This window comes from Sciurus vulgaris (genome assembly GCF_902686455.1).
Source record: "Sciurus vulgaris genome assembly, chromosome: 14".
Taxonomy (NCBI): Eukaryota; Metazoa; Chordata; class Mammalia; order Rodentia; family Sciuridae; genus Sciurus; species Sciurus vulgaris.
The window spans coordinates 62,757,810-62,782,078 of NC_136475.1; the positions used below are offsets into that span (position 1 = coordinate 62,757,810).

The following is a 24,269-nucleotide window of genomic DNA, read 5'->3' on the forward strand; positions in this document are numbered from 1 at the left end:
TTCTGCCCACTGGCAAGATAAGAACGCTCTGGCTAAAGGTACATCAGATAATGGCATCTGTGGCCAAGTCCCTGTCCTGCTGTTTCATGAGGGACTCCAGGACCAGCCAAGGAGCAGGCAGGGCACTCTGCCACTGTCTCCTCAGCTGAAGCCACTTCGGGGAGGGTCAGGTCACCAGAAAATTCAACTATTTTTGCTGCCTGTTGGCCATGAGCGAGCTCCCCTTTCTGAGCCCAGACGGGGCCTCAGGACCTCAAGTAAACAGAGGTTCCCAGAGCGCCCCAGAGGAGGGTCCTGCTGCTGCCGTGGAGCCTCGGAACAGCCTGGGCGTCCTCCATGTCTCCTACAGCATCAGGTAAGGCAGGACGCACAGGCGGATGGCCTGGTCTTTCTCCTGCTCTGGTGCCTTTCCTTACTAACAGGGACTGGGGGCTTTGGGCTGCCTCTTCAGCAGGTCAGGGTGGAGGAGAGGGGGTAGCGCTGCCACTGGAAAATGAAGAGCCACAGCGAACGGCCCCTCCTCCTGTCCAGGGCAAGGCCTGGACATAAAAAAATGTGCCTTGTCTCTTGCCGCTGCCCTTTCCTGCTTCCCGGTGCCCACACCCCTTGCCCATCCTGCCTGCAGCCTGCTCCCTGAGGACAGAGAGGGCTTGAGGGTGGGGGTTGCCGGAGGACGAGGTGGAATGCAGCCTGGTGAAGGAACGCAGGGTCAGCTTAAAGAATACACACTGTCCTGTTTACCACCTCGCAGCCAGAGAGAGCAGTCGCTGGGCGGGACTTTCCGTGGGTGGTGGCCAGCTTGCAGTCACTGTCCTGCCAGGGTCTACAGAGGAGGATGTAGAGGATAAAATAGGAGCTGCTCAGAGGAAACTGGGTGGGGCAGAGCTGGGATCAGTGCAGAGGGATAAGGGTCTGGCTCCTTCTAAGACCCATGCTGCCTTTGCCCTCATGGGGTTTTCTTTAAAGCAATCGTGTGGGGCCTTGGTGGAACATCACATCTGGCCGGCAGCGGTGGAACAGGCAGATCCTCAAAGATGTCTCCTTGTACATTGAGAGTGGGCAGATCATGTGCATCTTAGGGGCCTCAGGTAAGCTGCGGAGGAGTGCCCTAATTCTCAATGGGGACTCTGAAAAGGCTTTGGTTTGATTTAAGCACCACATTGAAGAAATGAGTAAGTCATAGCAAGGTCACAAGTTTGATATCAGACATGTCTCACTGTGAATGGAACTTAGTACCAATGTACAATTTTGAAAAAAATTATAAAGTCCTGCCTAACATGTAAGTGAATCTGAATCGTGGAGTTTGTTTCTTTTTGTTTCTTTTCCTTCTCTTTCTTTTTTTGGGGGGTTGGGTGGGGTGGGCCAGGGCTGGGGATCAAACCCAGGACCTCATGCCAGCTAGGCAAGCACTCTACCCCTGAGTCACATCCCCAGCCTTTTAAGTGAATTCATATTTCCAAGTACACAAAGTCCCCAGCACAGTGGCTGGTATATAGGGATGCTCAGCAAACACAATTTCCCCTCTCTAGATTCTGCCTGGAGAGAGGAAAAGGAATTAAACAGGCACAAAAATGCCCATTTAACCTCCATACTGGATCTCACAGGTCCCATTTCATCATGATGTACTGTAGAGATGCAGTCGGGAATAGAGAAGAATGTAAAAACGTTCAACTATTAATACCAGGCCTCATTTAATCTTACTATTATACCATATTTGCTGCAGAACGTTTTTAAGGAATCAAACATGACATTGCACTGAGGCCATCTGTGTGCCCAGTCCCCACATTGTCTTTCTCCCAAGGGCAACTACACTGGAGCCTGAATTCTAGGTTTGCTTTTGAGTCCAGCATCAGCCAGCCAGTCACTGTCCTGGGAGGGTACGACCTTGTTAGGCAGCTCCTTGTGGCTCAGGAGAGTCCCTGTGAGGGACACAGCTGTGAATCCTCAGGATCATCCAGCAGCTGGGGGATGGGAGCATTGGCCCCTGGACTGGGCTGTCACATATCTTAAAAAGGTTAAGGATTCTGACAAATGGACTTCACAGAAGCAACTGCTTGCAAATTATTGCCATTTACTACACTCTTCACTGTGTCACGCTCTGTAATGGAAAGAGGGAACGTAAATCTACGATGAATATCAGGCGAGGTACTGGTTGCATTTGGTTCGACTGTGTCCTCCTAAAGGTTCATGTGCTGGAAGTATGGTCCCCAGTGTGGAACTGTTGGAAGGTGCTGGAACTCCTAAGTCATGGGGCCTAGTGGAAGATGGTTACCCACAGGAGGCACTGCCCTCAGAAGCCAGGAAAGTAGTTCCTCTAAGAATCTGTTAGTTCCTGCCAAAACAAGTTGTTATGAAAAGAGTAAGCCTGGTCACTGAATTCCTCTGGCTTTCTGTCACCATGTAATCTCTCCCTCTTATGGGATCCTGCTATGATGCCATTTATCTTGTTGTGATGTACCCAGAAGTCTATCACCAGAGCCAAGCAGGGAGTCACTCAATTTTAAAGTTTAAGCTAACAAAATGGTGTGCTAAATAAACCTCTTTTCTTTACCAACTATTCAGCCTCAGGTATTTTGCTATAGCAACAGAAAATGGACTAAGATAGCTTTATACTCAGGGAGTTAAATCCATGACCATTCACCTGCTATAGCAGATGTTCAGCTGAATGGCAACAGTAGTATAGTAAGAGAAAATGAAAAGGAATTTACTGACTTAGTTCATCTGGGCTGCTATCACAAAATAACATATACTAGGTGGCTTCTAAACAACAGAATTTTATTTTTCACAGTCTTAAAGGCTGGAAAGTCCAAATTCAAAGGGCTGACAGATTTTGTACCTGGTGAGCGCTGATACCAGCCATCTTCTCACTCTAACCTCTCAAGGTTGAGGACAGTAGGCTCTGTCTTGAGTCTCTTTTTATAAGGGCACAAATCCCAAACATTAGGGCTTCATCCCCCAACCTAACCTCCTCCCAATACCACCTCCTAATACAACTCACTTCCTAATACCATCACCTTGCGGGTAAAGATTTCAACACTTGAATTCTGGGGGACATAAACAATTAGGCCATATCACTAACAGAAGCTATTATTCTTTTCTGAGATTTCCTGTCAATTCTTATTTCCACTTCTTAAACAATTTCTAACAATATACATGTACCATAACACCCAAGCTCATTCTAATCTTCCTTTTCATAAATATAGTGTGCTCCTTTGAAAAGAAAAAAAATTGAGGAGTTATCCTTATAATAATCTGTCACTTGTTGCATTCCTTATATGGAATTATGAAGGGTGGTACATAGTGCCCTTCTTGAGAAGCATGTCCCACAGACCAATGTCAAGCTGGGTCACATCTCAGCAGGGCATGGGGTGGGGCTCTTGATCTGGTGATGTGGACTGATTTCTGATGCTATACCTGACCATGGTTTTATGACAGTGTTTATCCTTTATTCTGAACACAAATGCAAAGTAGAAGCCAGTTCCACTATGGCAGGGACTTTGTGTCTTTTTCCTGCGATGTCCTTAACACCTGGAACAGGGTCGGTCACATAATAGGTGTTTAATATTTGTTGAACAAATGAATAAATAAATTAAGTCTATGAACGACTCATAGTATTTCATAAAATGACATGATTTTATCTCTATCTTATCCTAAGAAGTATGCTACCAAATCTTTATTAGTGAGGAAAAGATAACTTACTATTCAAAGTCTCACTAGAACATGGTCCAAAGCAAGCCTTCCTAACACCCCTGGGGAAGGCCAAAACTTACTGTTTGCTACTGATTAGGGCCCAGGCTCTGGGCTGAATGCTTCCTTGAAGATTGTTTAGTTATAAATTATTTCCGTCTTATTAGAGACATAATCCCAGAGGTCATGGTGGTATCACCTTTTAGTGTATTAACCATTTTTGTGTTTAACTGCTCTTATTCCAACCTTGTTTTCTCCACTCAGCTTTCTCCATATCAGTTTCTCATTTTTTGAATGGGCTTTGCCATCTTCTGATTCCCTCATTTATAAGTTAATAAATATTTGACACATACTTAAAAGACTAAATTAGATATCTATTTCTAAACAACATAAAAAAGTATCCTAAAACATAGTGACTGAAAATAACAAAGATATCATTGTTATTTCTCAGGGTTTCTAGGGGTCAGAAATGTGAAAGTGACTTGGTGGGTAGTTCTGATCAAGGTGTCTCATGATGCTGCAGTCAGACATCAGCAGGGGCCATAGTCATCTGAAGGCTTGAGTGGGGGTGACACGCTACTTTAAGGTTTCCTCCCAGCATGGTGGTGCTCACTGTTACTCAGTGAGACTGTGTGACAAGAGAAGAGCAGAAGGCCGAGGAGGCAACCGGGAGCACCACCCCCACCAGGAGGCTGGTGGATGGAAGAGGTTATGGTAGCAGTCTTGAAGGGCGGCAGGCAGCAGTAGCAAATGCTGCTGGAGAGCCAGATAACACACAGAGAAGTAAGTACCCATTGGATTCAGCAACAAGAAAGTAGCCCTGCTGTCCCTGGGGAGGTCAGTCTTGATAGAGTGGTTCTGTCAGAGTTGAGGTTAGATCCTAGAAATGCAGGGCCATGGAGGTTCTGGTCAGAAAAGGCCGAGGCAACGCACAGGCTCCACTACTGAGCTGAGGCTAATTCTGAGCTTCATGTCAGCCATGGGTTAGGAAAGAAGACAACCCTGCAGGAGCTTATTCATCTTTGTGCTCAGAAGGATTCCCTGGCTGTCTTCTCACAGTTCAGAACCTCCTGCCTGTGTCCTCTGTACTTAAGCCTAACTTCTTTGCAGCCTTGGGTAGGCAAGGCCTGGTGAAACCTGTTCTGTCTCCAGGAATTCTGTGTCCCTGCTAAGCTTGTGTCCAGGATGACTGAGAGGGGTTGGCAGGTTTCTTATCGCAGGGTATCTCCTAACCTCTAACAAAACAAAAACAAAAACAACAACCCACCAACCAGGAGAAGCTTCCTCCCCCAGGTGCCTCATTCCTAACAGCTCTGTGGCAGCGTTCTCACTGACAACAGGCTAGCTACTCTCAAGGCTTTTGGCGCAGGCTGAGGCCGACTTGGTTTCACCAAAGCCCTCTCCAAGCTGATGTTTCTCAAATCCTGATTCTCCTGGGAATCGCCCCGGGATCTTGTTATGAGGCAGAATCAAGCTCAGTGGGGCCTGCAATTCTGCCTTCCTAATAAACTCTCAGGGGATGCTCACCATGCTGGTCCTCAGACCACGCTTTGCCAGCTCTCAGCAATGCCACCTACATTCAGGTATAGCCAGAAGATCCCAGGGGACACAGACAGAAATTCAGATGTCCTAGGAACCAAACACTTCCTGTATTTTCCTTTTCAACCCAAAACAGTTTGAAAAGCAAATTTGCAGACAGAGCACCTCCAGGTCTGAACCTGGTGAGAGAAGTGGCTTGCCCCGGGTCGCTCGGGGTGGGGGTGGGGCGGTACTAGACAGACTCATTTGGGCGGTGAGAGTGTGACCCAGGGCCCTACGGAGGAAGAGCCACGCCTCCACAGCGGGTCTCGGGAAGTTCCTCCCCTGCGGTCACCGTCACTGAGGGGCTTCTCCAGGGTCTTCTCTTGTCGGCACCAGGCTCGGGGAAAACCACGCTGCTGGATGCCATATCCGGGAGGCTGCGGCGCACGGGGACCCTCCTCGGGGACGTGTGTGTGAACGGCCGCTCGCTGCGCCAGGACCAGTTCCAGGACTGCTTCTCCTACGTGCAGCAGGTGGGCGCGTCCCCAGCCCGGCCCGGTGCCCCGGGCTCGGGCCACGCTGATGTCCCCCTCTCCCGCAGAGCGACACCTTTCTGAGCAGCCTCACCGTGCGAGAGACGCTGCACTACACGGCGATGCTGGCCATCCGCAGCGGCTCCGGAGACTTCTTCCACAGGAAGGTGGGTGCGGCCGCGCCCCGTGTGGCGCTGGGCTGGGGCTGCTCCCAGGGCGCACTCCCCAGGGCTGGCAGCCCTCTTCCTCCGTCTCTTTGCTTGTGCATTCCTTCCCTTTGCTTTCGCACCTGAGTTCTGTGCCCCACCTGCGCCATCAAGCTGGCAGCCACGTGTGTACCTTTTGAACACTTGAAATGGGATCAGTCCAGACCAACACCTGCGCTAAGTGTAAAATAAACCGCTGGATTTCAGACCCTCGATCTGAAAAAAAAAAAAAAAACCGGAATGTGAATGATCTCATTCAGAATTTTAAGAAATAATTATGATAGATTGAAGTACCATTTTGGCCATAAAGAATATTATTACTAAAATTAATTTCACCTGGTGAATTTTTTTTTAATTTGCCTTTTTAAATATTCCCACTCCGTGTGTGGCTTGCTTTAGCTTTGTATTGGACCATGCTGTTCTGCTTGTCTCTGTTTGAATGGATATGTTATTTCCCCACCAGTATTTTTCAACTTCCTTTTTGAGGCACCTTGCTTGAATGGGCTTCATCTAAACTGGACTAAGTTACTGAAGAAAGAAACTATTGAATTGCTAACTCTTTTAGATTCCAATCGGGTTCTTAAATGTACTCATTTTGCAAGTAGCTGTAGACCTTACCTGGAAGCATTGTTCAGTTCTGTCTGGACTCTAAGGCCTGGGAGAATGCAGGGAACAATGACAGGTAGATGTGCCACCTTCAGAGAGGTGCAGCTCTCTGGAAAGGGACTTGTTTGTTACCAGGCTATTGGTGGGCAAACATCTTACTTCCATTTGAGATTCCTAGACAACTCTGGGGCACAGCTTTCATGCTAGAGGTTCCTTGGAGAGGGGCCTGGCCTTCTAGTAGGACCACCAACCTCGCAGACAATGACTGACACTGTTTCCTGCCTGGAGGTTAGGTTGCCTCTGTGTGCTCAGAGGCACTGTAGGGTTCTTGCTGTTTTACCAGGTTATGCTTGACTCCCATTTCTGGCTGGTATTCAGCAGGGCTTCACATACAATAAATACCTCTTTTCTTTCTGACATCAACATGGGAGAGGCATTATCTTCTTCTCGTAGAACAAGAAACTGACACCAGTGAGTTAAGATCAGACAGTTGGGGGTGGAAGAGTTGGGACTGGAACCCAGGCCCTCCAGCTCCAGCATGTTCCCTGAGCCCTTCTGTGATCTGAGAAGATGATGCCACAGTTCAGCCCATGGGCCTTTGGTGCACACAGGAAGGTTCCCATGGTTTGGTGGCCCTGACTCTGAGTGGCAGGTGAACAGCCAGGCCATAGAGAACCTCTGCCACTTTCCGCTTACCTTAGTATTTCTCTATAAAATGGATAGGAGACCCTGCTGGCATTTGGGTGAGAGAAATGAAGTCATGAATGGATTCTTCTGAGTTAGAGACCCACTTACATCACATACTCCATTGGGAAAATCTGAAAAAGCCACGTGCATAAACATTTAGCCAGTCTATGAGCACCTTGAAGTAGACTGACAGCAAATTTGCCCCTAGTCAATCTGCCAACCACAGGCAACCCCTAAATGTCCTGTGATGTTTGATAGTACAGAGTTGGACCTGCCTGAGCGTTCACATTCAGCCTTTAAAATCTTGCTGTAGTGATTTAGTGGGAAGGAAATTGTCTGTGATAACAGAGGAAACAGCTCCACAGAGGTCTGCTCCATCCTCAGAGGAACTTGAAAACAAAGCATGGCCAGCATGAGCAGGCTCCAGCTGCGGGGCTGGGAGCTTGGCTTTGGACTTTGTGGACCACCTGTGAGCCCAGAAGTTCCTGCTCTATATTGGTTTTCCCCTCTATAATAAATAGAACAATAATACATCCTGCTGGAGTTAATGTGAGAAACTAATCAGATTATGTGAAAGCACAGAGCACAGAGAAGGTAGGGCCTGAGGATCCCAACGGGACTGTGGATTTCATTTCCAAGAGAGTCTGCAAAACAGAAAAGGGTTTCTGTTTTGCATCCACCCAAGTCAGAATAAGTAAATGCCTTCTCTGTCCATCCCTCTCAAGTCAGAAGGGACAAGCTTATCCCTTTCCTGATATTGCCGGAATGGAGGGAAGCTCAGAAATCTGGCCTGACTGGTGAGTCCTCAAACCCAGCCATGGCAAGCAAAGCTCAATTCTAGGACCTTCCTAGACTGGTGGCAAGAGGAGACCCTTCCTTTTTCCTGATTATATCACACTACTTTATTATGCATTTTTACCTTCTCACAATTCCTTTGTGTCTATTTCAAGTGTGTCCCTCCTTTTGGCAGCTTTGTCATGCTGGTATCCTGCCCATTGTCTCCTCTGGAATTTTGTTCCGTAACTCATCCCTTTTCACTCCAATCTAGCATATCCTGTTGTTTTTCAACACAATGTGTTTGTTTCTTTTTTAATTATACAAAGAACATAGTCTCATTAGGGGCTGAAGACAACAAAATCATTATCATACCAGTATTCTCAGTCTCCTATATGCTTTCCCAGGGCCTCATGCAGCTGGGAACAATCTGTAAGGGGAGGAATGGGAAGCAGAGATTTTCCAACAGGCCTCTGGAGGGGGGATAAGCTGAGGAAAGAAAGAGGGAGAGAGAGGTGAAAGGCTCCCCTTCTAGATTCAAAAGTCAGTAAATAATTGGTTTCCATTGTTCTTGTTATGGGAGAGTTGGGAATGAGGAGAAAGGACAGGGGCTTCGGAAGCTGCTGGGCTTAAGTAGATTGGAGGAGAGGACATTTTTAAGAAGTATGGTTGTAGATTATAAATTGGGTCCCCTGTAAAGTCCTTAAAGAGATTCAAGTATGGTGCTAAAAGGAGGGTATTGTCTAGGTCCTTGACAGTGTAATTCTGACTCAATTAAAGTTCAGTGTTTTGATTAAGTAGGAAAAAAAGAGATTCAAATAAAGATTAAAATTATTTCTAATTATTTTTGTAGCTAGATTATATTCCTTTGATGCAAAGTCACACTGAGATTGGACCCCATGTGATGCCAGGATTTACTCAGGTTACATAGGGGAAACTGGGTTCAGTTCAGTCCATATTGGATTGTTTTAAACATATAAAGCATTTATTATGATAAAGTTTCAAATTCAAACACTTAAAAATATAAACTATATTGTAACTCTACCTTTGAGGGATTTTCTATATTAGCTAGATCAGCTATGACATTTGAAGAGGAGTTTGATGAATTATCTATTGTTTCATGGTGAATTTCCCTGAAGCAATATAAACACTTTTCATTGCTCTAGGAACTTTAAAAATAGATTCAGATTATTTTTTTAAAATCTGAGACATGTATAATATTGTGATTTAAACCAAACTGAATTTTACTACAATGGTTTGATTTCACCAGTGGTGAATCTGTGAAAGTAGCCCGTGCAATGTTGAGGTGTGTTGCCTCTTGTGAGCCTTTTCTAGCCCATAAACTGAAGTAGTGGCCACAGGCAGCAGCCAGTCATCCTGGGCTTTGTGTCTCCCACAGGTGGAGGCAGTCATGGCAGAGCTGAGTCTGAGTCATGTGGCAGACCGACTGATTGGCAACTATAATTTTGGGGGCATTTCCAGTGGTGAGCGGCGCCGGGTCTCCATCGCAGCCCAGCTTCTCCAGGACCCCAGTAAGTGGAATGTAGACCAGCGACTGCCTGGGCCTCCCCCGTGTGTCTGCCCTTTCTTCACATTCTTCATTTCGGAAAGGGTTTGTGTGGAACTGAAATCACTGAGGATTTCCAAACTGGGGAACTAGCTTTTTTGGAAGTACTATATATGGTTCATTTCCAGATGCTATTCCATCACCCAGCTATAGACAGTTCCTGACCTACAATGGTTTATGATTTTTCAACTTCAAGATGGTGTGAAAGCCATATACACTCAGTAGAAACCACACTTCAGTTTTTGAATTTTGATCTTTTCCTGGGCTTGTGATACATGGTAACATATTCTCTCATGATGCTGGATAGTAGCAGTGAGCTGCCACTCCCATGTGGCCATGCAATCACAAGAGTGTCATGACTGACACTCTACAGTGTTGCTAAGTGTTGCTGTGCTGTTTTTTAGGTTAGGTGTACTCAATGCACTTCTGACTTAAGATATTTTCACTTTACCATGGGTGTTGGAATGTAACCTCAACACAAGCTGAGAAGCATCTGAGTGAACTCTCTTGGACTCAGAAGCATTGCATGTGTGTTTTAGTGTGCAACTAGGACCTTCCATGAATAGGGGCCATCTTGTCCATCCTTATTTCTTTCTAGAGCAGTAACACAGTGTCCACTGGGGAAGGGCAGTGAGTTTTGGTATGAGAAGTAGTGTGCATGAAATGTCAGGAATCAAAGTAGGAATTTAAGTGACATGCTGAAAAGTGTGTATGCCATGGGGAAGTTCCTCTCCCTGCCTGGTATGGTCACTTTCCCCACCTGGGCAAAGCTCCCCATTCATGTGCATCTGCAAGTGGACATACTGCATCGAGATACTTTCTTTACATTGAGCTAGCCTAAGTCTGCCTGTTCTCCTGGTGGTGTTAGGTAACTAGAAGGCAAAGAAGAGAAATGCTCTGAAGAGCCCTTGCCACTTTCTAGGTAGAAATAACCTATGGTTAAACCAAATATCTGCCCCACTCAGAGCTTGTTCCATAAGCCAGATTTCTTTGCTGTGCAAAGAACCTGTTCGTGCTGGAAGATGCTACAGACATGAAATGGGGTTGTATCTTTTGGGCCAGTCTCCTCTCAACCTTTTCAAAACAACTTGCCACTTGCCTGCCAGCCCTTGTTCCCTGGATGGGGCCCAAAGAACCCATGGCACCAAGTAAGAGTCCTGATGTTGTTGATCTCTTATCCCCAAACATGCTCCAGAGTTGGGAATCGGGCCCTCCCAGGTCAAGTCCTTTCTCCTGGGCTTGGGCTGAAAGCTGGTTTACATGCAGCCTCTTCTCATCTGGCCCTGTTTAGATGGGGTACAACATCGCAATAAAGGACTAGTCCAAATTCTGAGTTTTAAGCCCAGAACTGGACCTGGGCAGTGGCTCAGATATCTGTCCTTCTTTGCTGGCAGAGGTCATGATGTTTGATGAGCCAACCACAGGCCTGGACTGCATGACTGCAAATCAGATTGTCATCCTCCTAGCAGAGCTAGCTCGCAGGGACCGCATAGTGATCCTCACCATCCACCAGCCCCGCTCTGAGCTCTTCCAGGTAAGAGGCCATGTCTCTTGTTCTCTCAACTCAAGGGTGGGTGCGTGGTGTATTGAGCTGGGAATGGAGGGGCAGGGTGATGATGTGTACTTGAGCAATTGGAGCTAAGTCCTGATTTGAGAAGAGCAAAGGATGAAACTTGCTTCTTTTAGCACCTACCACATTCCAAATGCTTTCTGTACACTAGCTTGTTTAATCAGTAAAACATCCTCTGAGGTCCGCATCAGGATAAGAGCATCAGTATAAAAGAGCAAAACAGGAATGACTCAAAATTGAGCCACTATCACACAGTTAGTAAAAAGCTGGAATTGGTGTTCATAGTTGAGATGGTTTCAAAGATTGTGTTTTTTTCCACTGAATCTTACAGATTTCCTTTAAAGAAAAGTCTCACTTGATCCTCCTCATATCCTTTTAGTTAGCTATTATTATAGATGAGGATCCGAGATTTCAAACATAAACAACAAACAAACAAAACATCCCAGGTTGCTCAAGGTCACTCTCAGTGGAACTTAAACCAGGCCTGGTAGCTCTTCTCTACCCCAGATGTGATGCTGGGGCTCAGGATGGGATAAGCATGATCCATAGAGGTAATACAGCTGGCAAGTTTAGGGATGCACTCCAAGTGTCTCCAATGGACCCATTAAGGATACTGTTTACGATAATCAAAGGACTGACTAACTGCTTGGAAATGGATTTCCCATAAGGACATAGTGACCGGATCACACACTAACACTGTCTATTGTCTGATCAGCATTTCGACAAAATCGCCATCCTGACCTACGGAGAGCTGGTCTTCTGTGGTACCCCGGTGGAAATGCTTGATTTCTTCAATGGCTGCGGTTACCCTTGTCCTGAACATTCTAACCCCTTTGACTTCTATAGTAAGTTTTTCTTTCACATTTCCCATCATGAATTATATTTTGAATTTTCTCACCTCAGATTTCAGTCTGGATGACGCAAGCTCTAGAAGGGTTTGCTTTTGCTTTTGTGTTGTGTTTTTTTAGTTTTCAGGGGACTTAATTTGGAGGGTCCACTAACCATCTCTGACCTACCAGAATGAGATGGGGGAAATCTCTCTCAAATAAATTGCTGTACTCTTACTTTGTCAAGAGAAAAAAGAGCAGAGCTTCTGAATTCTCCTAGGCAGTCTGTGGAATTCTCATGAACTTTAAAAAATTCTGATTTTAGAAGTGGTCATTAATGACAGGTTTGATTCTGATGGGATGAAGACATCCAAATCAATGATGAAACATATATTATTATCCATTGTATATATGCATTTAAAAAGACAATGAGTTATATCTTTTGGAAAAAAATTAGTGGACCTGACATCAGTGGATACCCAAAGCAAAGAACGGGAAATAGAAACCTACAAGAGAGTCCAGATGCTTGAATATGCCTACAAAGAATCAGACATCTGTCACAAAACTTTGGAGAATATTGAAAGAACAAAACACCTGAAAACTTTACCAATGATCCCTTTCAAAACCAAAGATCCTCCTGGAGCTCTCTCTAAACTTTATGTTCTCCTGAGGTAAGGAACTTTGGGATTGTAAGCAAGGCCCATTTTAGGTGTTTGGACATTCACCAATAATGAAAGAAAAGGAATTAAAATAGGGTTGTTTGGTTTTCAGGAGACTGACAAAAAACTTACTGAGAAATAAGCAAGCGGTGATTATGCGTCTCGTTCAGAATCTGATCATGGGCTTGTTCGTCATTTTCTACCTTCTACGGGTGCAGAACGAGATGCTGAAGGGTGCTGTCCAGGACCGTGTGGGTCTCCTGTACCAGTTTGTGGGTGCCACCCCATACACGGGCATGCTCAATGCTGTGACTCTGTGTAAGTGCCAGTGTGCAGGAGGTGTGCCTCTTCCCTAAATATCTCCCTGCTCCATCTGTCGCCTTGCAGAAGTTCACCATTAGAGGGGTACTCCTTTGAGCTAAACCTGGCTCTTTCCAGGGTCTCTCTCATTACTATGGAGTTATAACACCTCAGTATGTATTAACTCACCAGGTAGATCTCTCTGAGTTTCTAAGGACCCAGGGACACGTGAAGTTATGAGTTGTAGGTGGTGTACAGTTGGGTAAAGTTTTTCAAAAGATCATTCCTGGTATTTCATCTTGGCCTTTAGGATACACAGCCCATGGAGATCCAGCTACCAGGCCAACTTTGCACCATTAGTTTCTTTTGGGGGCCTATTTTGGAATAGCCCTCATCTAATTTTCAAGCTCATTGGGAATCAGAAGCAACTTCTAGCTGCCTGTTGTAATAGTTCATGCAGGAAAATGGATGCTAGAGAGAGTCCAATAATGTAGCTCTATATTCAGAGAATAAGAGGGGAGGATGTTACTTTCACAGAGTTGGTCCTAGTGATGGGCATGAGGGGCAATGACAAGTTTCTGCATTTACCAGGGAGAGTCAATATAGAGTGCATGTTGCTATGGGAACCAACATCCTGCACACAAAGAGGACAAAGTGCCTCAAGTCACTCATTCATGCCCCTCTTACATGTACTTTTCTGAACCCTCTGCTTTAGAGAAAAGGAAATAAATTATGTTATCTTTTGTAACCATATCTCAGTTTGAGTATAGACTTTTGGGGTGGGGAGTATTTACTGTTCTATGGATGGAGGGTCCCCTCCCCCCATGACTAGGGAATCTGCCCAGCTAGTCCTCACCATCCAGCCCTGACAGATCTCAGGTTGGGCTTGGGGTAGCCCTCCCTCCCCCTGCTATGTGTCACTGACTGTTCTGGACCCTGCCTTCCATGCCAGTTCCTGTGCTGCGAACTGTCAGTGACCAGGAGAGCCAGGACGGCCTGTACCAGAAGTGGCAGATGCTGCTGGCCTATGTGCTACATGTCCTCCCCTTCAGCATCCTTGCCACCATGATATTCACCAGTGTGTGCTACTGGTAAGAGGTGTTTGTGGGCATTCAATTCATCTGGGCCAGGCCTCCAAGGAGTTACAGAGGGCCAGTGGGGCATAGGGAGAGAGCTCCAGCTCAGCCCATCAGTGTCCAGTGCAAGGCCCTGTCCTTCAAGACATTTATTTCATTGTAAATAAAATCACACAGCCGTAGGCTGCATGGGATCTGAGAGCAAACCAACAAGACCACATGTTCCAGAAGAGTATGCCCCAGGCTCCCTGCAGGGCTTGAGCCAGGGAGGAGGGCTCTCAAGCTCTCAAGGAGCTGGGACCAGGTATAGGTGGGGCTCAGGAGCAGGCCTGGTGAGCAACAGTTTACCAGCAACTAAGTATGGCCTCCCCAGGCTGCCATAAGCTGGAGCAGAGGAGCAGCTCTGTCCGAAACTTCACTAATGGACCTTGGTGTTGCTCTCTGGGTGGGTGAGAGGGCTGGAGAAGTACGAGTAACTGTGGGAAGGCAGCACCAGGAACCATGAAACAGATGCTGTTGCGTTTTGATTGATGACTTCTTTTTATTTCTTAGAACATTGTAAAAATGTAAATCTAATATAATCACTACAGCTTTGGCTTAGAAAAACATGGAGGAAATAACCCAGCATTCTCTGACTTCATTAGTGTAACGGTGCCCAGCTCATTGTTCCAAGAGAGGCACACAGGCAGTCCTTGAGAGGTCTCTCCTCAATGCCTGGATTCATATGCAGACACTCCTGACCCTAGCTCGTATAAAGACCCATGATACACAGTATGAATCATTGTGATAAACTGTGTGACATGAGTGCAAGATAAATGAGGCTTGGTTAGTGTGAGCTCCTGATAGGAGTTTGAAGGTCTGGGTGCTGGCTCGTAGAAATTGGTTTTACTCTGGAGAATGACAGAGGCAAGGCCACTTTCCCTGTGTCAAGAGGAGAGTGGATTGTTAACTGAGGGCAAGAGCAAGAACCACATGGCCTTCCTTGTTGACCCTGATGAAGCCCCCTCTTTCTGACACACAGGAACGTGCTGAATCTCTGGCATATGATGCAAACCACAGTCCTGTCTGGTTCAGGCTCATGAATTCAGAAGAGCATGTTCCACATTCTCTAAAGGCAAAGTTTTTAAAGTTGACAATTTGTTTTTAGTGAAACCAGGCCAGGTAAAAATTGAAGATTTGTTAATTTAGAATTTTACTACTCAAAATGGCTCATAGACTAATGTCAATGTTATGTTGGGGCTTGTTTCAAATGCTGCGCCTCAGGTCCAAAATTCCTGAATTGGATTCTGTATTTATGAGAACTCCCAGGTGATTCATGTGAACTTTAAAATTTAAAGAGCACTGGTTTTGAAAAACATGCAGCATTTGAGATCCTGATCATGAGAAAATTTATTCTGTAGGAATTGAGAAAACAAGGTACTTTTAAACCAGGTTCTGTACAAGTCACGACTATTTTTGGTAAAAAGTCAGACATTAAAATGTAGAATCATTTCTAGTAGCAGCTCAGCTGTTAGCCATGTAGCAAATACTTCATTTAAATGACAGGATTATTTATTGAATGCCTACCCAATGCAGGCACAGGGTTGGTGCTGGAGGAGATTCAAAGAGGAATAAACCTCAAGTTTGCAAATATTCTAAAATCTAAACATCTCTGAGAGCCAACAGTGTTTTTGTAACTCTTTAGCAGCGTGACGGGGTGTGAACTCAATGAAACCAACAAGGGTCTCTTTAGACTTGTTCCTATTTCTGCTTAGCAGAAATATTAATGGATTTGATCATAGATGTGTTTTCAGATCACACTGCAGCAAGTATAGTGTACCTTTCCAAAACTGATAAATTTCCATATTCAAAAACACATCTGGCCAGACTCAGTGGCACATGTCTGCATTCCTACTCAGGAGCTGAGGCAGGAGGAGTCAAAGTTCGAGGCGTGCATCACTGAACCCTGCAAGGGAAAATCACTTTCAGATACTGGCAAAATAGAATCAAATGGACTCAGATATGGAATGCAAGGAGCCCAGGGGGTGAGGGCTGGGGAAATGGGAGGCAGAGGCCATAATAAGACAGGGTGCTTTTGGAATCTGAAATCTTGGAAGTGGAACAGTTTTGAGTAACAGATAAGTCTAAGATGTGCCCAGTGACCCAGATGAGATGGGCGGAGCCTCTGAAATGGAGATCAACTAATCAGGAGAAAACCTGGTTATGTTGATGATTCATCAAGGAGATTGAAGGCCTTGAGGAAAACGATAGCAATAGGAATGGAAAGAACGACCCTTGTCCAGATGCTACAAATCATCAAAGGTGAATGTTTTAAAAGTCACAGGACAAGCCAGGCAGACAAGACAAGTCAAGACAAGACAAGACTGAAATCCTAACTACTCAGGAGGCTAAGGCAGGAGAATTCAGTTAGAGCCAGCCTGGGCAACTTAGTGAGACACTGTCTCAAAATTTAAAACAAACAAATAAAACAAACAAACAAACAAACAAACAACAAACAAATAAAAATCTACAACGGGGAAGGGAATTGATAGCATAGACAAATGTCTTGATTTGTACAAGAGGCAAGGTGGATGGTCTTGAGCCGGGGGTAGGTATAAGAAATGCCAGTTTCTTTCCCTTTTCTACAAATGGAATAAAGAGCAACTAAGTCTAATGGTCATTTAAAACATACTGTCATCCTGTAAGATATAATTTGGTGAAAGCAACATAAGAGGAAAGGCAGGTGGATATAAGACAGCTTGTTTGCAAGGAAGTGAAAGTCAAATCAAGAAAAGGGTTTTTCAAACAAATAAGACAGGAAGGAATGGAGGTGGCCTGGGGAGGAGGGGAGGCTGATAACCCTCTAGACTGGGGATGAGGTCTGGGACTGAGGGGTTGAGGAGTACGCAGGGTGAGCCTCAATGTTAGGGTAGGAGTAGCGCTAGGTAAGGAAGAGCACGGTTATTTATGAAGAGGCCTAGGAGTTCACCAGCCCCACTTAGGACAGCTAGTGGGTCGAAGTAGTTTAATATTTTCCCATGAGAGCTGAAGGAGCTGTCATGGGTGACTGACATTGAGTTGAAGCCAACAGAACCCACTGTGGTAATAAATGGTCTCAAGAGTTGGCTCTTCCCAAAGGCCTTACTGAGGGGAACTGGGCTTGTCCTGCCGACTCCTCCCACCCACTAACCACCAAAGATTATTCATAGAAGGAAAAGATGGTATTTTTCTTAAATGATAGTGCCTGGAGAAGAAACTAAAGAACTTGTGTTTTTCTAGGACGCTGGGCTTATACCCTGAGGTTGCTAGATTTGGATATTTCTCTGCTGCTCTCTTGGCACCCCATTTAATTGGTGAATTTCTAACTCTGGTTTTACTTGGTATAATCCAAAACCCCAATATCGCCAACAGTGTAGTAGCTCTGCTGAGCATTGCTGGGGTGCTGGTTGGATCTGGATTCCTCAGGTAAGATATAATGATTCGAAGGACTTAGCTTGTTATGTTATTAATGACCCCTTGATAAGGATTGTTGTATAGGAACTCCAAAGAAGAGCTGTGGGTTCTTGCTAAAGATCCATAACTCCACCTTATATTGTGGAGTTATTTATTTGCTTGCTAATTGCTATTGCCTTAGACCTTGAGCTTTTCACCAGGTGTTCAATGAAATACCTTTTTATTGTGAATCAGGAAGTGACAAGGTACGTGTACTATTGACATGATTCACATATAATAAACCATTAAAATGAGAGAAGAAAAACCAGACCATCTGGATGCTCCAGAAAAACCCACAGCCTATGCAATAGGCTAAACCGTGTGCCTATCAGTTCACTTCTGACCTGGTACTGCTGGGTCTCTATTTCAGTTTCCAACTCCCAGGTTTTTTTTGGAATTAACAGTCTGATAAGAAAAGAGTCTGCAGGATGAAAAACGGCCCCCCAAAGTATCAAGACTTAAAATATGTGTGCCAAATGTTTATAGTAATTATGTCTGGGTGGTATTTAATTTTTTCTTCATATTGTCTATCTTTTATAAATATTCTGTAATGGACAAGCATCATTTTAGAACCAAGACTACACATGTGTGCATGCGCGCGCACACACACACACACACACACACACACACACTTCAAAAAAAGCAGCAGAGGAAAGGATAGAACATTTTAAAAGGGTAAAAATTATTCCAGGCAGGTGATGAGTGGAATCTAGTATGGAAACTGTGGTCCCCCAGGAAATGTAAAGAATGCTTTACAAAAAACCTACTGAGCATCTACTATACATAATTTCATTTCTTTATGTAGCTGTTTAACTCTCAGAGAAATTTGGGTAAGGAAACTAAGCTCAGGCTTGACTTAGCTCAAGTCCCACCACTTTGAAGGCTACGCATGGCCTCTGAGGAGAGGGCTGACCTAGGAGTCCAAAACTTCCTCTACTGCTTAGCTGTCCCATGACTATGAACAAATCACTTTCCTATCTAAATTAGTTCCCTCATTTGTAAAATGGAGGTTCTTATCTGGGCCCTGCCCATCTTCAGAGATCACAAGGAATAAATAAATTAATCAACATGAGAACACATTGTGAACTATACCAAGTCATAAAATAGGGAGATACTACAAAGCAAAGTGGGCTAGGTTTTAATCAATCAAGAAGGAATTTTTTTAATCATACATTGTTTGTCTTTTGCTTAAATGAATGGTTAGCATCTGTGAAAAATGAACAAATTAAATCACCACAAGGGTACAGAATCAAGTTAACAAGGTGCACATCCAGGCTCTTTTATATTATGTGGATCACTATAGTGCCCACCTGGCAGTGTTCCATGTGTGTGGTTTTTAGGAAAAGGGGACTAATTGCTCCTAACAGGAGGCAGTGACCAACATTGCTAAATGCTTTGGGTTCTCTCCAAAATCTTCCCATCCCAAGGGTTCATGCGGATTCCACTTCTATCACAGAATTAAAACTCCACTCTGAGAGGCCGCTTCAATCCAGGCACTACTTTTCTGTCTCTCCCTTAGGTTCTCATCTCTCTGACTGTACTGCCTGCAGCATTTGTCCTCCTGGTTCCCATTCTCTTAAACTCAAATGGAAATAGCTTTGTTCTTCCTTTTACTTATAAAATAATGCAAGTTCTTCAGGGAAAAAAACCACATGCACTCGAACTGCATGAAGAAGAAATAAGATCCAGAAATACTACAATCAGAGTTCAATTTTGTTGCATATCTCGCTAGACTTTAATAACATTTTTAATAAAAATGAAATCATACTTTGTGTAAGATGGGAAAGATGCATTGCATATCTCCTTCCCATGAACAACATAGCATGAATAGTCTCTTGTCAATAAGTTCAGACCTGTGGTTCCTCCCTCTTGAAAGCACAAGGGTTTCTGTAACGGCCTGCTTCTCCTCCTCTGCCTCTCGCCTGCCCGTCTGTCTCCTCTGCCACATGCACGAAGCCAATCTGACATTCCCACCTCTAAGAGCTCCCTTTGTTTTCTCTCATGCCACGTAGTGTCTCAGCCTTTCTTTAATGGATTGTCAACCACTTAAGGGCAGCAGCTGTCTCGTTTATCATGACAGTCATTTTTAGGTGTCAGCCCATGGCCTTGAACCCATTAGGTTTGCAAAAATTATTTGCTGAACCAAATGACTGACTGAATGTCATTCTTCTTAGGCTGCCTGCACACTGGATCAGTCACCAGCTCATGGTTTTCTTTTCTGATGTCAAGCCACAATACATGTGGAGCATTTCTGTTTAATCCCATGTAATACAGGAAGAGGAGGCACACTGTTCTTACCTTGAATGGGCAGCCAGCCAGGCCTCACCCCATTCCAGATGTCTGTCATCTGATACTCGAACTTCTGCTGTCGCCTGCTCCCTTTCTTGCTGTCCTTAATTTGCTCTTATTCTGGCCCATCCTGCTTTCTGGTGCCACATTAATTTTCTTTAAAATAATGATTTCAATATGACCTTTCTTAAGGTCATTCAATGTCAACTCATGTCAAGTCTCTCAGTCTTGTTTCTGGCTGTCATTCTAACCCACCTCTTGCTCCCGCTTCAAATCTTCTGCTCTAGTCTTCCAGTTCCATTCAGTCCCAGATACAGCCTTTGACAGGCCTGTGCCCAGACCATTTCTGCCTTCCTTGAATATCCTTTTTCTTTCTCTAAGTCCTTCCCCAATTCCCATCTATCCTTTTTAATTAACAGCCTCTTAATGTGGTTCATTCATTTTGTGCCTAAAAAAGCTGCCAATAACTGAAAGTCATGGAGTTTGGGGGTCACTTGAGATTAGGTGAAACCATAAAAACCAAATATAAGAATATTGCGGACCTGTGGTGTCGGGTTTTTATACTTTCTTGACACAAATTTCTCACTACTGTGCATTTTTGTCTTAAGGATGCACATTCTGTGTCTCTACATTGTGAGTTCTTTAGGCTAGGACACTTTTTTTTTTCCTTTTTTAATTCCTAAAGCACTTGGAACTAGTTCCTTATAAAGAGAATTTAATATATAAAGAGAATTTAATATATATTTTTCATTTGCTAGAAACTACATAGTAGTTCAATAAAGTCAACACTAGCATGAAGTTCCTCCTTAAACAGATTGGAGAGGAGACAGATTCCTTTACCCAATTAATGTCTGCTTGCTCTCTCCATCCTTTCCCCTTGTGTTCTAGTTTAATTCTCACTTCATACATTAGCATGTCAAATCTGTTTAATCACAAATATTATCCTCTAAAGTAACATGTGTTTGGTGTATATTTTCTTGTGTGTTTATACCAATGATGCTTATCCCCAGAATTAGATTTAAGAGGAATACAGGACCACCCAGCTGTGATTAAAAATAACTAAGTGCTCCATTTACTAACTTGGAAGGACGTCTGAGACACATGTTTGAGAGGGAAAAAAAGTCAAGAAAGAACATGATGAATCTAATTCCATTTGTGGAAATTTTTATTGAATTGTATAAATTTTTATGTATACATAGATATGTATATGTATGTAGGTATATGTTTATATGTATATTATTTTTTCCACCAAAATGTTAACAGTGGTTATTTCTGGGTAATGGTATTTTATGTTTTCAGCATTATTTAAAGATTTTTATAGTGAGCATAATTTTTATAATAGAGATGGAAAATTATGTAAGAAGGCATAAAGATTGCCTTTTTGTTTAGTAAAACTGTTTCCTATAGCATACTGAATTTTATCTCTCTCTTTTCCTTTTCTTAAGAAACATAGAAGAAATGCCTATTCCTTTTAAAATCATCAGTTATTTTACATTTCAAAAATTTTGCTCTGAGATTCTTGTAGTCAATGAGTTCTATGGATTGAATTTCACTTGTGGTAAGTAGTCTATTTTGGAATATTATTGTACATATTACTCTGAGGAAGCAATTTCCTGAGGAAAACATATTTTTGTAATAATTGCTATATTTTATAATAAACTGATTTAAAACCTTGTTTTGAAATAAAGTCCAAAATTTTCTTTGAAATTTAAAATAAAATAAGCCAGCCATGGTGGAACATGCCTGTAATTCCAGTGACTTGGGAGGCTGAGGCAGGAGGATCACAAGCTCAAGGCCAACCTCAGCAACTTAATGTTGCCCTGAGCAACTTAACAGGTTTGAGATGGTCACGCCATCCAAAATAAAAAGGGCTGGGGATGTAGTTCAGTGGTTAAGCACCCCTGGGTTCAATCCCCATTACCAAAAGGAAAAAAAAAAAAAAAAAAAAAAAAAGCAGTGATCAAGTTATTCTTCTGTCAATCACTTGATGTTATTAGAAAGTGACAGATTGTATGTACACTGAAGTAAACACTAGTACATTCTAGATAGGTTCAGTACCTATGTCTGCTGAACACACTGAAGCAGGCTGAAGTGACTTTTTGTTCCCCCAAATGTACATAGTATGTAACTGAATATTTGGATATTTGGTGTAAGTGGTCATGGTTTTTATCAGGAATATGGTAATGAATCTATACCCCAAATAGAAAGAAACCCATGTCCATCTTCAGATGAAGCTGAAACCCAGAACTTTCACGTTTGCTGCATCTAATTGTGGATTCCAGGCTCTCTAAAATGTACCTTTTATGAAGGGTACTCAGCAGAGTGCTAAGCTCTTTGTGAGCAGTAGGTAAATACTTGTTGATTAAATAACCCCACATATACCACAGGTGACACTGTCAATCTTTTCCTTGGCAGGTGGCCCAAATAATTCTATGATGCATCATCCAATATGTACCATCACTCAAGGAATTCAATTCATCGAGAGAACCTGCCCAGGTGCAACAACCCGATTCACAAAAAACTTTATCATTTTATATTCATTTATCCCAGTTCTTGTCATCCTAGGAATAGTTGTTTTTAAAATACGGGACTATTTCATTAGCAGATAGTAAAGAACACTGCTGGGAAAATGGGACTGAAGTCTAGATGTGCATATACTTGGACTGCCTGCAATAAGAATTCCATGTATTTCTTTCTCACCGGAACATTTTAAATCTTTTAACCATGAAGACTCCATTTATGCCTCTTGGATCCACACAGGACTTGAGTGCAATGGAAATGGTTCAAAGTCCCTTGCTATTCCAACTTGTGGGGATAGTAACTGAGCTGGTCCAAGAATGTAAATAATAATTCATAAACTTTGGGGAGATGAGTGTGACTAATTTTTTTCTTTGTTCTAGACACAAAAAGTCAATTTAAAAAATTATGTGTATATGATAAAGAATTAAGTAAAAAAATTTGAATGATTACTGACTGGAAGTAGTAGTAGTTTTAAGTTTTAAGTGTGTGTCACTTAAAACTCACATTTATTTGCTCCTGTCCACATGAGAGGTCTGGGTTATCTGATCACATTGGACAGATGGACAGTAAATGCCACAGATATAGAGCACCCAGTGGTTTTTTTTTTTTTTTTTTTTCACATTTAAAACTAAAGGAAGGGCACCTAGGTTGATTCTGCAATCTGGCTATTGTGAATTGAGCAGATATAAACATTGATGTGCCTGCATCACTGTAGTGTGCTGATTTTAAGTCCCATGGGTATAAACGAAGGAGTGAGATAACTAGGTCAAATGGTTGGTCCATTCCAAGTTTTCTGAGGAATCTCCATACTGCTTTCCAGAGTGGCTGCACCAATTTGCAACTCCACCAGCAATGTATGAGGAGTGTGCCTTTTTCCCCACATCCTCGCCAACACTTATTATTGCTTGTGTTCTTGATAACAACCATTCTAATTGGAGTTAGATGAAATCTTAGGGTGGTTTTAATTTGCATTTCTCTAATTACTTGGGATGATGAGCACTTTTTCATATATTTGTTGATCACCTGTATATCTTCTTCTGTGAAGTGTGTGCCCAGTTCCTTAGCCCATTTATTGATTGGGTTCTTGGCATTTGCTGGTAAATGGATGCAGTTGGAGAATATCATGCTAAGTGAAATAAGCCAAGCCCAAAAAACCGAAGGCCAAATGTTTTCTCTGATAAGTGGATGATGATACATAACTGGAAGGGGTTGTGGGGGCAAGAGAAGAGTGGAGGAACTTTGGATGGTGTAGAGGAAAATGGGGCGGGAAGGGCAGGGGAAGGAAAGATAGTAGACTGAGACAGACATTATTACCCTATGTACATGTATGATTACATGAATGGTGTGAGTCGACATTGTGTACAACCATAGAAATGAAAAGTTGTACCCCATTTGTATATAATGAATCAAAATGCAGTCTGTAAAAATAAAAATTAAAAAAAAAAAAACAAACTAAAGGAAGGGGCTGAACAGTGAACATCACACACCAGACAAAACCTCTGGTGATGTTTTAAAATATGAGTTTACTATTTTTCTCTTTCAGTCCAGTTTACTTATAAAATTTAAAGTAAATGTTACTAGATAGGTGTATGCACTGAGAAAATGACCTGTTTAAGGTTGGAGAAGAGCTATTACTTAAAGTCCATGTAGAAAAATGCTCAGCTGACACATTTTCAGCAAGAAGAATAGGGTTACACAATAGGATTCATGTTCTTGAATGAGAGAAAAAATGTTGATGAATACAAACACAGACACTTATATTACACATGTACAGAGATGAAATTATGGATACAATTAAAAATGGATTCTTTACTAAATTACTTATTATCCTGATTGATCTTCAAGTAATTCACATACAAGTCTGAAATGAAACTGTCTCAATGTCACCATGGAAACTTGGAGTGAGAATATCCTAGAGAGCATATGAACTTGTTCAGTTATTGTGACCTAACTTATAAAGAATGATAAATTATAGT

At 43.2% G+C, this 24,269-nt stretch overlaps 1 protein-coding gene across 1 annotated transcript; it reads left to right on the plus strand.

The window, feature by feature from the left end:
* Positions 1 to 71: 71 nt before the first annotated feature.
* On the plus strand, positions 72 to 22,753 carry ABCG5 (ATP binding cassette subfamily G member 5). The gene is made up of 13 exons (XM_079110575.1): positions 72 to 355; positions 967 to 1,088; positions 5,605 to 5,741; positions 5,810 to 5,908; positions 9,414 to 9,546; positions 10,976 to 11,115; positions 11,867 to 11,996; positions 12,436 to 12,649; positions 12,750 to 12,955; positions 13,890 to 14,028; positions 17,272 to 17,457; positions 21,219 to 21,331; positions 22,189 to 22,753. The coding sequence occupies exons 1-13, from the start codon at positions 210 to 212 to the stop codon at positions 22,380 to 22,382; spliced, it is 1,959 nt and encodes a 652-aa protein (XP_078966701.1). The 5' UTR covers positions 72 to 209; the 3' UTR covers positions 22,383 to 22,753.
* The last annotated feature ends 1,516 nt before the right edge of the window (positions 22,754 to 24,269 follow it).

Excerpts from the sequence above, each read along its gene's own strand:
- ABCG5 (XM_079110575.1), top strand. The coding sequence starts at position 210 with ATGAGCGAGCTCCCCTTTCTGAGCCCAGACGGGGCCTCAGGACCTCAA. Across the intron at positions 11,116-11,866 it reads CCCGCTCTGAGCTCTTCCAG|CATTTCGACAAAATCGCCAT; the intron begins GTAAGAGGCCAT and ends TTGTCTGATCAG. Across the intron at positions 14,029-17,271 it reads TTCACCAGTGTGTGCTACTG|GACGCTGGGCTTATACCCTG; the intron begins GTAAGAGGTGTT and ends GTGTTTTTCTAG.